General features: G+C 34.7%; 1 protein-coding gene across 2 annotated transcripts in view; it reads right to left on the bottom strand.

Annotated features, from left to right (window-relative positions):
• Window positions 1-18613, bottom strand: part of VPS50 (VPS50 subunit of EARP/GARPII complex) — a 143433-nt gene that overhangs the window by 15354 nt on the left and 109466 nt on the right. For both annotated transcript variants that reach the window (XM_044767227.2, XM_070508484.1), the window contains 2 exons: window positions 14494-14615; window positions 4223-4303 (listed from right to left, as the gene is read on the bottom strand). In XM_044767227.2, coding sequence (XP_044623162.1) covers window positions 4223-4303; window positions 14494-14615 — 203 coding nt within the window. The remainder of the gene's footprint in view (window positions 1-4222; window positions 4304-14493; window positions 14616-18613) is intronic.

The raw sequence follows: 18613 nt of genomic DNA, 5'->3' as shown, positions 1-18613 counted from the left end.
AGCTTCGCTCTACGATTTTACGAGTAGAAACCTGGAACATTATACGCCACAAGTACAACAAAATCTCCTTCCAAGCATCAAACACGCCCTCTTTTAAAATACTTAGTAATTAAACTAACAAAAACTAACATGAATTTTCTGCCAATAACGTACAATTTCAAACTCAAAATAGCTCCAAAATAACCACGGATACCACACATTTATAATAGCAGAGTTACTTTCAAATTTCATTCTTTTATGATTAGATATCACCATATACACAACATATTTATAAAACTAAAAGTTTTTTGAATTTAGATACTAACTCGTTAATTTAGGACAGAAGAGGGAGGTGCTAGGTGAGAGAAGGCAAGGAGAGGGTGTATTGGTCGCGGGGGGAGTGCAGTTCATCTCTGGGTATCAGGAGAGGCCGAAAGCACTTGCCAACAATCTCTTTGCCTACCTCCAATTCAAATGGGCTGAATCCCCCCCTGCTCACAGAGCTCTCTCACAAAAACACACTTGGGAACATCACTGGAGTCGTTGCCTCCACTTCAAAAAGTTTTCATTAGGATGCCTTCATTCATTCCCAGTTAACACTGGTATTTTAGACCTAAAAATTATGGTAATGATCTGCTTAAAGGCTAAAGTTCTGTGTTTACTTTTAGGGAAATGTGCTTGAAGACAGCAGGAGAGTCATAAAAATGTCAAGCTGATTTTATTAAATGGTATGTGCTTATCGTGCACTTAAATGGAAAAGCTCCTAAACTGGATCAGTGTTTCAGCTTATACCAGTACAATAAGGAAAGGACACAGAACTCTTTGAAGACTTTGAGAAATTAAACCTTAATTGAATCTTTATTCTCACAGTGACCCACATTTTTTAGCCTTTTCTGCCAGTAATTTACTACTACAAAGATAATTCATATTTATGGACTTTTCTGGACCAATTTAAAATACATTTTTATTATCAAAGATTGAAAGTTGGTCAAAGGTCTTAAAGCAAAAAATTTAGCACAACCAAGTGAATAACTAAAAACTCACATTTCTGGTGCTTCCTTTCCTACTCTTCTCTTATTAGACCACTTTTCTTAGAATTTTATTTGATGTGTCAAACAAATTTTCTTAGTTTACAATGAATTCATATGATAAATGACTTCAGGTGGCATTTTTAAGACCATAATGATTTCATTTTGCCTTTTACAGCTTAAAGAGAAGCAAAACTTAGAACATATATAGGGAGAAAATAAAATTACCAAAAAAGTGCTTATTAAAATTTTAACTAACACATAGGAGAAATATAAAGAAAAATACTACTTCCATTTAATGGTTCCAGATTGATCAGGGCATAAATTATTTTAATAGCCAAGAATATATTGAATAGCAAGAAACTAATTAATGTTCTCTGTCAACGTAGATGCAAATTAATGAAGTGAAGAAAATTTATACACCGGGTTACAAAAACCTTCATCTCAGGTCTAGTAAACGACAAACATATTTTCTAAAATAATAAACCAACACTTATCAGTATGAGTAATAATTTAAGATGGAAAACATTGGAAACTAATGGAAAACTTCAGCAAAACTTCCAGTATATTTTTGTAGAGTCTTATCCTCCTGAGCAGTAAGGACCCTGGAGAGGGCCTGGCAAAGGTCAGCACTCCTTACAAACTGAAGGAGAACAGACTGCTCCTGCTCGTATGGTCTTCTGATCCAAGGTACAGTCTTTGATTTAGAAGATAATAAGGATAAGGACTTAAAGAAAAGACATATTTAACAGATGAGGTACCAAAATAAAAACCAGGCATATCTATCTATTTATTTATTGGGAAGGGGTGTATAGTTGGTTTTTGAAAACACTTTTCTAAGGGGCTGGCCCGGTCATGGTTAAGTTCACAGGCTCTGCTTCAGAGGCCCAGGCTTCACAGGGTTGGATCCCAGGCACAGACGTGGCACCACTAGTCAAGCCATGCTGTGGCAGCATCCCACATAAAATAGAGAGGAAGATTGGCACAGACGTTGGCTCAGCAACAATCTCCCTCAAGCAAAAAAAAGAGGAAGACTGGCAACAGATATTAGCTCAGGGCCAATCTTCCTCACCAAAAAAAAACAAAACCACTTTTCTAAATCTGACTACTATGCCAGTTCAGGAAAAAACTTATCCAATGAACATAGAACTGGTCAGACAGATGCTACAGAGAGATTGTTATCAGGGCGGCAGCTTGTCTCAAAGCACAGCTAGATTGGTCCCACTGTTTACTTTGTCTTGCTATTTCATTATCCACTGTATGGCAAAATCTGAAGCATTAAATCCAGCCTTAAGGGTCAAATCTGGAACTGCAGTTTGACAATCAGAAATAACAGAGAAAGGTCAGAATGAATGACTCTAGTGGTAAATTTCAGCCCATCAATCTTGAGCTGTTTAGCCAGAAGCAAGAAAAACTTCAGCTGTGAACTAAGATATAGAAAACAAAATCTGATGGTCAAGGTTACACTAAGTATCAAACAAGGAGAAGCAAAATCAAAACACAGATAACTGCCAATGGGGTTGAGAGCCAATGGATTTTAAAAAACAAAGAATAACAACAATGGCTGGGTCAAAGAAGGAGCCTTGACTCTGAAAATGAAGATTAGGATTAAATGGATAGCAAAGGCAAGGAAACAAGCCAGGTTAAGCCAGGAGACATGAAACTCACAGACTGGAGTTTATTCATTTACTCTACAGCATTTACTAAAGGAAGACTGCGTGTCAAAGTAGGTGCTATGAATATATACATATAAAAATATGTGCTGGGCAAAAAGATCTCCAAATAGTAAGGGAGATGGATGAGATGGATACAGGTTATTTCCTGCACTGACCTGAGATAGCAATACATGCCTCTCTCACTTTATTCACACCTCTGCTCAAAGACCACCGTCCTATCACTCTCCCTCATTTTCTTCTTAGCACTTATAAGTATCTGACACTGTATTACATATTTGTTTACCTGTCTCTCTGCACCAACAAAATACAAGTTCCAAGAAGACAGGAATTACCTCTTTTGTGCACTGACGAATTTTCAGCACTACAACAAAGCCAGCATATTACTAATTATTTCAATATTTCTTAAAAGAATGATTACATTGCTTTTTTTTTTTTTAAAGATTAGCACCTGCGCTAATATCTGCTGCCAATCTTTTTTTCTCCCCAAAGCCTCCTGCCCCATACACAGTTGGATATTCTAGTTGGGAGTGCCTCTGGTTGTGCTGTGTGGGACGCCGCCTCACATGACCTGATGAGCAGTGCCAAGTCCGGCGCCCAGAATCCGAACTGGAGAAACCCTGGGCCGCTGAAGTGGAGCGCGCGAACTTAACCACTCAGCCACAGGGCCGGCCCCTACATTGCCTTATAAAATCTTCAACAACAGCAGAATGCACATAATATAGAGTTTATAAAAAAAGAAGAAAATGATTGCTTGTTTGAGTAGGTCAAAAGATAAAAGAAAATTTGGAGAATCTTGGGGCTAATGTAGATGCAGAGAAGCATACTGAACAACAAAAATCTCTGGCTACAGTGATCAACCACAAGAAAAAAAATTTTCTTATTTTAAATGTTTATGTTAGCTTAAACACTATAGAAGGTCAGCCCTGTTTTGCTACCTAACCTATCTTCTTAAAATGTGCATTTCAACATATGAGACAGTCAAGAATCCAGGCTCCCTGTTGCACGGCCAACTGAATCTAAACTTCTTGAATTTCAAGACCATTTAGAAAAGTGGTCCTAAACACTCTCCACAACACAACACAACACAACTCTTAAGCATAACCAGTGCCCTATCACAAAGATCTGCCAAACTTTGGGCCAGGCTTGCTCCCACTTCAAGGCCCTTGCTCAGCCTTGAACCTTAATTTGAATGCCATTCTTCCCTCTTCTTCCCACTAATCTCATGCCTGTTCTTCAAAGGCTAGTACAAGTTTCACTTCCTCCTTTAGTCATTCTCTGACATCAATATCGCACATAATTCCTTTCTCTCTTTGAACTTGTACTGAACGTACAGCCAACATCATATTCTTTCAGGTATACTAGTTTTCTGTCTCCAATCAGTCTACAGGAAACCTCCATTCTACTTCCTACAAGCATTTCGTGTAATACTAAGGACTCAGGCACTCAATATGCATATAGGCATACATTTATATGTAGTTGATTAGATGGCTAATTTCTATTTTATATAACCCAAAATAATTGATTCAATTGATTACTTACCAGATCAATAAGGCTTTCTTGTATTCTGTTTAGAGTTGTCCTTAATCTACTACTACTAAGGCCTAGTCCTGTTGATTCCAACTGAAAAGAAAACAGACAGGCATGTTAAATCACTCTGGAGATAATCCTGCAAATGTTATAACTTCAGATTAACCAAAGTTAAGCATCTGATGAGATTTTATTCAGATACTTAGTCTTCAGAGAGCTCCCAAATTGCATTTAAAAATTCCAAAACATCAAGCAAAGAAGTCAAACCTCAGCCCTTAAGGGAACAAAAGAACTATTTACACATGTGCATTTACAGATCACACTAACATCTATCAATCTAATAAATTTATCAGGAGAGAGTTCACCGGAATTTCTTTGCACAAGTTATTATTTTTAGTCACAAAACTTAAGATTTTAGATACTTAAGGATAGTACACTGTGTTATATTTATGTAGAAGCATAATAATGTAGTGTTGCTAATATATTATTCTGACACAAATTAGAGACAGCCTAAATCCTCATTCCAAAATTAACGAAAGTTTTGTTAGGTTCAGTAAACATTTCACAGTATAAAACTGTCTTCACTACAACAAAGCCAAAGCATTTACAAAAATCTTCACACAAGAACACTAATGAGAAGGGAGGCTTGACTGTTAAGATATGAAAAGCCAGTTAGTTGGCTCCTTGAGTGATGATTCAATTGATGAATACAAATTTAATTTATAGGTAATCATAGATACATATAGACATCTGAAAAAATGTTAAAATATTCTGTATAAGCCAATAAATTTAAAACTTTAATAATAGTAACCTATAAAATATAGTCTCACTAATTCATTCACAGAAATTATATATATGTCTGTATCCATGTATCTATATACACAAACACACACACACAAGCATACACACACATTTATTGTTCCTCGCCCTTCCTATCTTGGATACAAGAATGAGAAATTACACCACATGTGTTAGAAACTCTCAAGCTAAAATAGTTGTGTGACGGCATGATATAGTAAAACATGAACTAATCTTATATGGTAATTTTACAATACATTTTACTTTTGCTAGGTTTTATAAACTTCATTAATTCATTTTTCCTCTTTTTCACCAAGGTATTATTTATATATAGTTAAACTCAGCCATTTTAAGCACACGGTTTGATGAATTTTGGTAATTACAATACACAGTCTTGTAACCTACACCACAATCAAGATATAGAAGAGCTCCCTCACCTTTAAAAATGTCCTCACGTCCTTTGTACTTGATCCCCTCCCTCCACCCTTAACTCTTGATCTGCTTTCCTGTCACTATAGTTTTGCTTTTGCTAAAATTTCATATAAACAGAATCATACAGCATGTAGTCTTTTGTGTTTGACTTCTTTCTTGTGTTTAGCATGCTTCTGAGATTCATCCATGCTGTAAGTCTATTAGCATTTTATGCTCTTTTATTGCTTAATAGTATTCCATAGTATGGATCCAGCACAGTCTGCTTACTTATTTGATAAACATTTGGGCTCCAGTTTTGGGCTACTTAAATAATGCCACTATGAATATTCATGTCTGTGTCCAAGTGTGGACACACATTTTCAGTTCTCTTGGGTAAACAGAAGTGGAATTTCTGCTTCACATAATAAATATACTTTTAACTTTATAAAGTATTGCCATACAAGTTTTCAAAGTGGCTGTACCACTTTGCATTTCCACAAGTAATGTATGCAAATTCTAGTTCTTCCATGTCATGAACTGAATGTTTGTTGTGCCCCCCAAATTCATATGTTGAAGCCCTAACCCCTAATGCAATACTATTTGGAGATGGGGTTTGGGGGAGGTAATCAGGGTTAACTGAGGTCAGGAGGGTGAGGCCCCCATGATGGGATTAGTGCCCTTATAAGAAGAGACACCAGAGAGCTTGCTTTCTCCTCCACAGGAGCACAGAGAAAATACCATGTGAGGATACAGCTAGAGGGCAACCTTTTGCAAGTTAGGAACTGAATATGCTGACACCTTGCCCTTGGACTTCCCAACCTCTAGAACTGTGAGAAATAAATGTATGTTGGTTGAGCTAGACAATCTATGGTATTTTGTTATAGCAGCCAAGCAGACTAAGACACTCCACAATCTTGTCAACTCTTGGTATTGTCAGTTCTTTTAACCATAGCCATCCTAGTGGATATGTAGGCATATTGCAATGTGCTTTTAGTGTGCTATTCCTCTGGTGACCAGTAACGTAGAAGAACATCTTTTCATGTGCTTATTAGTCATTCTGTGATAAATCTTCTTCTGTGATATAGCTGATCATATATTTTGCTCATTTCTTAATTGGGTTGTCTTTTTATTGAGTCATAAGAGTTGTTTATGCATTCTGCAAACATGTCCTTTTCTCAGTGTTTTGAAAATCTTTCTCCCAGTCTGACCTGCCTTTTGGCATTTCTATCTTTTGAAAAGCAAAAGTTAACCATGAATAAGTCTATTTTACCAATATTTTCTTTTGTGGTTCATGTTTTTTGTGTCTTTTTAAGGAAGTATATGCTTAACCCAATGTCACAAAAATTTCCTAAGTTTTCTTCTAGAAGTTCTGTAGTTTGGGATCTTATATTTAGGTCTATAAAAAATTTTTATTTAAATTTTTGTATATGGTATGAGAAGACTTTTTTTCCCCATATATCACCATGTTTTTCTCCAAGGAATAATCTTAGCATACTTTTCAAAAATCACTTGACCATATAAGTGTGTCTATTTCTCGACTCTATGCTGTTGCTTGATCTACAGGTTTATCATTAGGCCAATACCACACTGTCCTGATTACTACAGTTCTAGAGTAAGTCTTTGAAAAAAGAAAACATTGAGTCCTTCAACTTTGTTCTTCAAAAAATGTTTGGCTATTCTCCATCTTTTTTGCTTTTTTGCATCAATTTTGAAATAATCTTATCAATGTCTTCAAAAAAGCTTTAAAATTTTGATTAGAATTGTTGTTCATCTATAGATCAATTTGGGGAGAACTGTCATCTCAACAATATTGAGTCTTCTAATTGAACATGGTTTCTCTCATTATTTATTGAGATAGTCTTTAATTTCCCTTTTTAATGATTTTTTTCAGTGAACAAGTCTGTCAAATTATCCACTAAACTTAACCCTAAGAATTTTTGATGTTATTGTAAAGAAAGTTGTTTTTCAGATTTCATTTTCTAATTGTTTACTCACTGATTTTTGTATATTGACCGTGTATCCTGGGAGCTTGCTAAATTTATTTATTAGTTCTAGATGCTGACTTGTGGATTCCTTAGGGCTTCCTACATAAATGATCATATCATCTGCAAATAAGGACAACTTTACTTCTTCTTTTCCAATCGTATGTCTTATCTTTCTTGTCTAACTTCACAGCCTAGTACCTCCAGCACAACATAAAACAAAAGTGGTGAGAGTTGACATCCTTGTTCTGTTCCCTCATCTTAGATAGAAAGCAATGAGCCTTTCAACATTGAGTATGATGTTAGCTATCTTATAGATGCCCATAATCATGCTGAAGAAACTCTCTTCTGTTACTTGTTTACTGAGTTTTTATCATGAAAGGATATAAAAGCATTTGTCAAATGCTTTTTCTAAATCCATTTAAACAATCATAAATTTTTTTCCTGAAGAAGAAAATTACAATGGTAAATTACACTGATTAATTTCAGAGTAGAATTTCAGGCTATTAAACCAATCTTGCATTCCCAAGACACATACCACTTGGTCAGGAATCAATTTGCTAATATTTTCTTAAGGATTTTTCAAACTGATGTCCATGAAATTTATGGGCCTATAAGTATGTTTTCTTGTGGTATCTTTGCTTGGTTTAGGAATTAGAGTAATATTAGCCTCATAAAACAAATTGTGAAACATTCTCCTTCTACTTTCTGAGAGTTTGTGTAGGGTTAATACTTTTGGAAGCTTTTTATTATTTAATTTACTTAATTGATACAAAAAACAGCTCAAGTTTTCTATTTCTTCTTAAGTCAATTTCTGTAATATGAGTTTGTCAAAAAGTCTGTCTAGGGGCCTGCCCCATGGCCGATGGCTAACTTCACATGCTACGCTTTGGTGGCCCAGGGTTTCGCCGGTTGGGATCCTGGGCATGGACATGTCCCCATTCATCAGGCCATGCTGAGGCAGCATCCCACACAGCACAACCAGAGGTACTCACAACTAGGATACACAATTATGTACTAGGAGGCTTGGGGGACAAGAGAAAAAAAAAAAGATGATTGGCAACAGATGTTAGCTCAGGTGTCAATCTTTAAAAAAAAAAATCTGTCCATCTCATTTAGTTTGGCAAACTTATTGGCAGAAAACTGCTGATAATATTCTGTTGTTAACCTTTTAATGTCTGAAGGACCTGTAATGATGACCATTCTCTAATTCCTGATATTGAAAGTTTGTGTCTTCTCTGTTTTGTTTTGGGTTTTTTTCCGTTATCAGTGTGGCAAGAAGTTTATCAATTTTGTTCATATTTTATAAGAACCAGTTTGTGGTTTCACCGACTCTTCTATTGGTGTTTTCAATTTGTTTGATTCCTGCTCTTTATTATTTCCTTCCTTCTAGTTACTTTAGTTTTAATTTGCATTTCTTTTTCTGGTTCCTTACGGTGGAAACTTACATCATTAACTTGAGACTTCCTTCTTTTCTACTATAGGTATTTAAAGCTAGATACTTCCATCTAAGCATTGATTTAGCTGCATATCACAACTTTTGATATGTTACATTTTCATTGTCATTCAGTCAAAAATATTTTCTAATTTCTCTTGTGATTTCTTATTTAACTCAATCTTTACTTAGAAGTGTGTTAATTCCCAAACACTTAGGGTTTTCCTTGTTACCTTATTGTTATTGGTTTCTAATTTAATTACACTGTCATCAGAGAATATATTCTGTATGATTTCAATCTTTTAAATGCAGTGGGACATGTTTAATGGCCCAGAATATATGGTATACTGATCAATATACTATGTGCATTTGAAAAGAATATATATCCTACTGTTGTTGGGTGTGTTGTCCCATAAATATCAATTATGTCAAGATGGTTGAAAGTGTTGTTCAAATCTTCTATGTATTTGCTGATTTTCTGTCTACCTATTCTATTAGTTACTGTGTGGTGTTAAACTTTCCAGCTATGATTGAAGTTTTTAATCTTCTCTTGCATTCTGTCAATTACTGCTTCATCTATTTTAAAGCTCTGTTACTAGGCACACACACATTTATGATGAGTTGACCCTTAGATCATTATGAATCCCTCTATCTCTGGTAATATATTTTGTTTTCAAATTTATTTTATCTAATATTAACATAGCTACCGCAGCCTCCTTATGCTTACTGTTTGCATGGCATTGTCTTAATCCATTTGCTCTCAACCTATGTGTAGGGCTTTGTTTTTAATCCACTCTGAAAATCTCTGCCTTTGATTTTGAGTATTTGGTCACATCACATTTAATGTGATTATTGTTTGGGTTTACTTATATCTTCCATTATACATTATCTCTTTTTTGCTCCTTGGTTCCTCCTTTCCTGCCTTTTCTGATTATATGAATTTTTTCTTTATCTTTTGAATTCTAACAATTTTCCTATTGGCAAAAGAGTTAAAGTTCTTTGTATTATTCTTATTGTTGTCCTATGGATTATAATATACTTTCTGGATATTTCACAGTCCATTTACTGTTAACAAGGTACTGCTTTACATAAAATACAGAAATCTTGCCATCTTGTAGGTCCATATTCTCCCACATACCTTGTTATTGTGCTTATATGTACTACATTTACATAGATTATGAACCACAGAAAATAATGTTATGATTTCAGTTTTAAAGACCTATATGGTTTGTAACAAAATTAAGTGGAAAAAGAAAAAAAATAATCTTTTGCATTTCCTCAAGTAGTTTCCATTACCAGTACTATTCATTCTTTTCTGAGGATTCATGTTTTCATCTGGTATCATTTTCCTTCAGTCTGAAAACTTCCTTTTGCATTTCTTATATTACATGTCTGTTGGTGTCAAATTCTCTTAGTTTTTTTTCTTTTTTTACCCAAAAATGTCTTAATGTCACCTTCATTCTTGAATGGTGTTTTTGCTGGATATAAAATTCTGGATAGACTTTTTTTTCTTCTCTTTCAGTATCTTAAAGGTGCAACTCTCTTCTAGTTTCCAGTTTCTCATGAGAAGTCAGCTGTCAATCAGATCACTGGTCCCTCTTATGTAGTAAGTCTATTGCAGTTTTAAGACAGTTTCATCATTAGGTACCCCACTGTATGTTTCTTTGTGCTTATTCTGCTTGTTGTTTGTTTAGCATCTTCTATCTGCAAATTTTTGGTCAATGTTTCTTCAAATATTTTTTCTACCTCATTCTCTTTCTCTTGTCTCCATCTGGGTATTCCAATCACATGTATGTTTGACCATTTGATGTAACTTAACATGTCCCTAAGACTTTAATCATTTTTGTTTTCCAATCTTTTTTCTCTATGTTCTTCATTTTGAATAATTTCTATACATTTATCTCCAAGTTCACATATTATTTCCTCTGTCACATCAATTTGACTGTTAAGCACACTCAGTAATTTTTTTAATTGCTGAAATTGTATTTTTCAGTTCTAGGATTTCCCTTTGGTTTTTTTATTACTGTTTCCACTAAAACTTCCTATTTCTCTACTGAGATGTTCATGTATTTAAAACATGTTTTGTTTTACTTTATTGAACATAGTTATAATAGTCCATTTAAAATCCTTATCCATTAGTTCCAACATCCTGGGGTCAGACTAGATTGATTTTCCTTTTACTTAGAAGTATATTCTACTTTTTTGGTTCTATGTATATTGGGTAAAGTTGGATGGCATCATCAATTTGATTCTGGATACTCTGGATTCTGTTATTTTTCTCCAGTGAATATTGTTTCCTTTGTTTTCAGTATGTAATTTTCTTGGCTGGGCTTAAACTACAAACTCTCTCTTATGCAGGAGCTTTGGTCTCTGTTCAGATCTTTTTTCTTTGGCTGGCTGCAGTCAGTCTGTTCCACACAAACATGGTTCATGGGTTAATCAGAGATGGGGGTAGACAGAATTTAGGGATACCCTTTCTGGGTCTTTCCCTTCTGAACTTCCTCTCACTCTTTTCAGTGTTCCCAGTTTCCTGGTTTCACTTTTCTGGTTCCCCAATCCATAAATACTGCAGGTTTTCCTATGCTTGCCTCCACTTGTCTGCCACATGGAATACACTTAGTCCTGGGTTAAAGGCCATGGAGATGGAATTTATTTTTGTAGCTTTCCTTTCCCCAACCTGCATGCTAGCATGAACTCCCCACTACAGTCTATATGCTTCTGATCACTCTCCAATATCTTCAGGTAGCTGTCTTTGATAGAATACCCAGGTTGTATCATTGTTTTCTGCAGGGAGTTTCATCCAGTAAAGTCATAGTCCATCATACCAAGAAGCAGAAGTTAATTCATTCTTAAAAGTTTAGATATTGAATCTCAGTTTCATTAATGAAAGGTAACTTTAAATAAGGCTTACAAACTGTTGTCAAGTAAGAAGCCTCATAAGATTTACTTGGCTAAGAAATAATTAGGACATCAATCCACATGTCCTAAGAACCTACTATGTGCTTACTACCGTGTTAAGGTAAACTACAGAATGATTTTCGTAAGAGAATGGGAACAGAAAGGATCAAGGAAAACATAACTGAAGAGGTGAATGGTAAAAGGCTGGGGGCAAGGCAAGATAAAGAAATATTACAAGTAACATTATTATAATACAATCAGATGGACTAGATACATAATAGAGTGTGATGTATATAATATAACCTAGCAATATAACCAGTTCAGTGAAGAGCAGAAGCTTCTGGAGGAATTAGTATGAACATGAGGAATCCTTTAGCCTAATGCATACACTGTGTCCCCCCAGCCAATGACTTTCTAGAAAAGGGAAACAGATATTTATTCTTCCCTGAGCAGTATCCATCTAAATTCACTCATGTGAATTTCACTCACAAGTGTGTTTCTTCTGGGAGAGAAGCAGGAGCAACCATGTACCCTGTTCTTCCCATTCTACCCATTACTTGACTCCCTTTCCTGTCCTACCACCTAAGACTCAACAGGGCAATTTGGAGTCTTTATTTATTTATTTGTTTGAATATGGAAACTTCTAGGATTTCTAATGAGCTTGAAAAGCTTATTTTCTTAGGAAATTAAAAGCTAACTCTTCAATCTTATGCTTGCATATGTTTATTTATGCCCTTTATTTAGACTGTCTTGTTCCAAAAGGGATTTATGTAGCTAACTAAGAAGAGTATAACCTTGTAAGATTTTAAAAAACAAAAACTTTAAATGACATAAAAATTAGCTAAGGAAAATATGGGTAGAAAGTAAGAGAGTGTTTGTTTATTTTTAACAATTTGTACAGAAAACCCCTTTTTACAGAAATTCAAAGTCTTCATTTTGCTTTAAATAGTGTTTCTTTCAGTCTTGCAGGATCAAAAATAGTATGGTCCAAATTATAAGTTCTATTTGAAGATGTGCATATTTTCAATATTTACATGGTACCTAAAAGCTAATATTACTAAGAATAATCTAATAATAAGAAAATCTTTCTTAAAAAGTGTAAGAGGCAGAGTAAATGCTACATTTACTCATTCATACTCACTCACACGCAGATTTTGTATTGGTTCATAAAACAAACTGCTTCTAACGTGACATATGGGTAGACACTCAGGTTAAGGACAGAAACTCTTATAACTGATACTAATTGTTTAAATACAATGAAATAGCTGTTACTGAGTCTTACAGGATTGAAAATACTTTTAATATAAAATAAGAGATCAATGTGCTCTTTAAAACATAAGAGATTTTAAATGAAATATGCAGCATATTTTACAATAAGCATCTATCTATACTTTCCTAAATTTCTCAGGTTCTAGTGAACCCCACTGTAAACAAAACTGTGCCAGTATATAAGTAGCTGCATTTAGTTCCCAAAAGTTTCCGAAGGACCTATTTGAACACACCTTATTAATAATATGGTCCAGAACTGTTCTATCCAATATGATAGTGAGTGGCCATGTGTGACTATTTATATTTAAAGATAAATGAGCTAAAATTAAATACAATTAAAAATTCAGTTCCCAGTCACACTAGTCACATTTCAAGTGCTCAGTAGCCTCATGTGGCTACTGGCTACCATATTGGGCAGTGCAAACACAGAACATTTCCTTTACTGCAAAATTTCTCTCAGACAGCACTGGTCTAGCAGCATTGCCCAGAAGACAGAGTAAGGTTCATCCAGAAGACTGAAAGATGCCAACAATTAGCTAAAACTCTAGAATGTCTTTCTTCTTTAATATTTATTTAGTTTCCAAACTCAGAGGAACAAATTAGTACATATTTTATAGCAACATAAATTCTGCAGCAATACTTTGATTAGATTAGTATTCTTTTCTAAGGAACACTTTGTAAAATTAAGAACACAGGAAATTCAGATCCCATATTAAAAGCTCATGTCTTTGATATACTTGTAATCACAGCAAGGATATGAACATTTATATGATGACTATAATTATCCATTAAACTTCACATGTTTAAAAAAATAACATATAAAAAGTTAGTATTATGATATACTCATAGGACCCAGCAGTATGCTTTTACACAGAAAACTGTCAAATATCCAGGTGAATTGCACAATAATTCCCAAATATAGGATCAGTTACCTGCCTAATATTGTGTTGTTCTCCTTAGGAGTAGAAAAAGATAAACTCAATAAGAGCTTTGGAAAGACAAAAAGGAGGTGCAGGAAACATTAATTCTGTGGCAGGCAGATGGTTCAGTTCAAAGATTTTCAATTATTTTAATAAATATTTGCCATTATCTTCTGAATGTAGTAGTGTGCTAAGGTTGTTAGCCAATTAGTACACAGTAAATGAGACATATTATTTAATAATTACACACTGGGCCAGATTTAAACAAGGCAACCTGTACATTTTTCATTGCCAAAATATGTGAAGGTTAGAAACAGATGCTGCCCTTTATCTGCCAAAAATTTGAATAACATACAATATGTTTATCATAACAAAGCTTACAATTAATATATAAATAAGGCAATTAGGTAGAGAGAAAGCTGGTATCAATAATTTTGTTGGATTTTTGATGGATAATTTTCAAAATAATGTTTTTGTGTATTCTATACAGATAGAATGAACATTACTTTACATTTAAAAAAATAATAAATTTTTAAAAGAAACAGACTTTCCCCCAGGTGCTGGACTTACTGAATCATTCCGACCAAAAAAGGTATATATTGCATACAAGTAATAATCAAATAGCTGAGACATGAAATGGATAACATCAAAGGCAATTGGCTTAAGAATGTTCATCATCTGCATATATTTACCTGAAAAGAAAAAGAAATAAAAAATTAAGTAGAACAAAATTAAAATCTGTTAGTCTATTATTACAGAGACAATAAAAATATAATAAAAATGAAATATTACATTCCTTAGTGACGTTTCAAATACTCAATAGTCATTTGTGGCTAGTGGCTCCTGTATTTGACAGCACAGATACAGAACAATTACACCACCTTGGAAAGTACTATTGGACAGCACTGATGGATAAATAATAACTACAAAGACATTTTTATATGATTTTATATTTTACTGTTTGTCAAATATTCACAGAACTTCTATATTCTTCTACAAATGACACTGTACAAATACACAACACAGTTCCTCATTCTTGCAGATTCTATTTAAAATAATTCCTTCAAAAATGTTTAGGTATATATACGATTTGACTCATGTGGAAGATAAACAAACTTACAGACAAAGAGAACAACTTAGTGGTTACCAGGGGGAAGAAGGGGTGGGTGGGCACAAGGGGTGCAGGGGCACATTTATATGGTGTTTGACAAATATTAATGCACAACCAAAATTTCACAATGTTATAAACTATTTAGACCACAATAAAAAAATTTTTTAAAAAATTAAAACTCAAAAGGGGTAACTACGCACATGTGTATGATGATGGATGGTAGTTAGTCTTTGGGTGGTGAACATGATATAATCTACACAGAAATTGAAATATAACAATGTACATCTGAAATTTATATAGTGTTATAAACCAATTGTTACCTTAATAAAAGAAAAAGAAAAGAAATTTTTAAAAAATTAAATAAAGGAAGAGAAGGGCAGTTACAAAAGCCAGGTCATTCAAGTGGGAATAGTGGTTGAACATGCCTGGCAACAGCCTTCTCTTACTCCACTTGGCCCAAAACAAATATTCTCTGACATTCACATTTATATTTCATAAATGATTTTAAAAAAATTCTGGGATTGCCAAGTGTATTAGACAGAATTCTTTGTCTCAATTAAAAAAAAACCCTAAACTTAAGGAGACTTAAGCCAAAAATAAAAATAAAAAAGGCGGAAAAAAAAATGTTTAGGCATAATAAAACAAAAGATAACATACTTGAGAAAAAGTAGGGTTGTTTTCTTTTATAAGCTTATACACACAGAGCAGAAATGAAAAGGCAAGAAGAAAAAGGACACATGGAAGGCACTTCCCACTCCCCTGAATCCCAGCCCTGTGAAATCTGTGTCAGAGGCCAAGAACATTTCTTTATCACTATATCACGCAAGAGCTCAATACTCTCAAAGTGCCAAGAAAATATCCTCCTCATTCCTTCCTTTGGGAGATGCCAATATGCCTTTCTCTTTCCTCTAAACATATGATACAATTACAGAAAACATTTAAAAACCGAAACTTCTGCATTTATAAACTTGTTAATATATTTGAAGGGTGCATGGGAGGTGGGCTGAATCAAATAATAAATAACAAGTCTCCCACTGTGTTTCTTTTTTACGGGAAATAATAGGGGAAAAAGTATATCTATAAAAAAATGTTCTTCTGCAGAAGATGTTAAAACAGGCTATTTGCTTAATTTCCACATGAGCAAATAATTCAGGTGCTGGCTCGACTTAATTTAAGCGCTAAAAATTTTAAATTGACAGTATTGAAGACCCCATGACTCAAGAGAAAACACATTAACTGCAGGAGAAAAAAAATGACAAATTTACTCTAATGGAAATGTCTACTACAGAAACCATTTCTTTATCATCGAAGAACTCAGTACATCTGTCTTAATTTAAATGAGAGATGATTCTAAATAACAGTCAGATGGCCAGACACATCCATCAAACAACTAACGCATCCATCAAACAACTAACACATCAAACACACACACATCCATCAAAAAACTAAAAACCATTCAACTTAGATTCTATTCCTACTCCTATTTACAAGTCTTTTGTTTCAGAATCATCTTTTCTAATCATTTCACACAGACATTTATTTTTAAAAAATCACAACCGAAAAATATTTGAAAAATATGCTCCTAGAACATGCTAGACCACTACACAGATATTTCATCAACTACATAGTTAAACTGCAACTATTAACACACAAAATAGTGTGACACTGTGAAGAAAAAAATTTAAAAATATATATATTCATTACTTTAAACTCTAAAAGGAAAAAGAGAAATGAATATGTAGAATAAGATAGAACACAGATATCTGGGTTGATACACATCCAGAATACAAAGCTCCTCTCCATTCCTAATAATAAGATTAACCATTGTTCATATAATTAATCTTAAATAAAAATATAAAAATGAATTATTAACAGGCAAAAGCTATTTTAAATGTGCATTCAAAAGGAAAAAATACTAGATGTCCCCTTACCACTCTGAAAAAAGAAATTTTAAACATAATTATATTTATTCATTCAATACATTCAAAAAACACTTTTTGAAGGCTTACTGTGCTCTTGGTCTTGCATTAAGACAAGAATCACAGGGGCCAGCCTGGTGGCACAGGGGTTAAGTGCGCACGTTCTGCTTCGGCTGCCTGGGGTTCACCAGTTCGGATCCTGGGTGCAGACATGGCACCGCTTGGCAGGCCATGCTGTGGCAGGCATCCCACATATAAAGTAGAGGAAGATGGGCACAGATGTTAGCTCAGGGCCAGTCTTCCTCAGCAAAAAGAGGAGGTTTGGCAGCAGATGTTAACTAAGGGCTAGTCTTCCTCAAAAAGAAGAAAGGAATCACAGAGTCCCTGCTCTCATACTTTAAAGAATTATACATGGAAGGCAACCATCAATAAGCAGGCTGCCAGTATATTAAAATGTATAAGAGTGAGAACTCTGTCTTTCCAATTCAAAAGGGCAGAGTATGCCTTTAGTGGCCTGAGGAGGCTTATGTATTTCCTCAGATTTACTGAATTAACAGAGAATTTTACAACATATTAAGCCTGTATCTATGAAGAGAAGAGTGTGAGGAGGTAAAGGCAGGTAGGTATGATCACCAGAAAATGAGAAATCTCAAAAAATTTCTAGATCAGGAGTTGGCAAACCTTTCCCGTACAGGACCAAAGAGCAGATGCCCTTAGGTTTTGCACGCCATACAGTCCCTGCTGCAACTCCTCAGCTCTGCTGGTCTCTGTCTCAACTACTCTGTCTTCCTAACACAAACACAGCCATCGACAATATGGAAACAAAGGAGAGTGGCTGTATTCAAATAAAACTTCATTTACAAAAACAGGTAGCCAGACAGATTTGGCCTGCAGGCTATAGTTCCCTAACCCCTGTACTACATGACAGACAGCAAATGGGAGCAGGTTGATAGAAAAATGCAAAGTCAATAAACCATAAGAGGACACAAAGGAGGTGGAAGCTATTCCAGAGATGGTGACTGCTTAGAATCAGCAGGTATAGCAAGAGAGCAGGAGCGAGAAATGGGGCCGGAAAATAATGGATTAATTGAAGGTCCACATATGGGACAAACTGTACCAGTCCGCATGCCCCTCTCTATCACTATCCCTCGGCAGCAGTTAGATTATTGGCTACCAGAATTTTCCTGCAGACAAAAACATAAGAAAATAAAAACCCTTAGGACTCCTCTCTAAAAAAAACAGTAAACAAACTGAACAAATAATTGAGCAAACTTAAAACATAGTTAGAAAAGTAAGGCTTCTCGTGCAGATGTCAGCACCCCAGATTAAAATCGACCTCATTCTGGGAATTCCAGTAAATTCACTCAGCCCTGCCCTACTCTATACAAAGTTCCCAGTCAGGATTTCCACTGAGGAGAAAGAGCCAGCTCGAACACAGTTCTAATTAGTCACTAGGGGACACCCACAACAGCTATATAGGCTTTTTATTTTAGATATGAATAAATAATAAAAAATCACCAAGTCCATGAGGAAAACTCAGAGAGTGGAACCAAAAAGAAAAGCTGATCCAGAGGAAATAGAATAATTCAAGCAAAAGAATAGAAATATATAATTAGGTAAAGCCCTATAACAGGAGAATACAGGGGAAAAGAGAATAGGG

The sequence above is a fragment of the Equus asinus genome, chromosome 1 (genome assembly GCF_041296235.1).
Source record: "Equus asinus isolate D_3611 breed Donkey chromosome 1, EquAss-T2T_v2, whole genome shotgun sequence".
In the NCBI taxonomy this organism is placed as follows: Eukaryota; Metazoa; Chordata; class Mammalia; order Perissodactyla; family Equidae; genus Equus; species Equus asinus.
The sequence above is the reverse complement of the archived record's forward strand: the minus strand, read 5'-3'. Positions and strand labels throughout refer to the sequence as shown.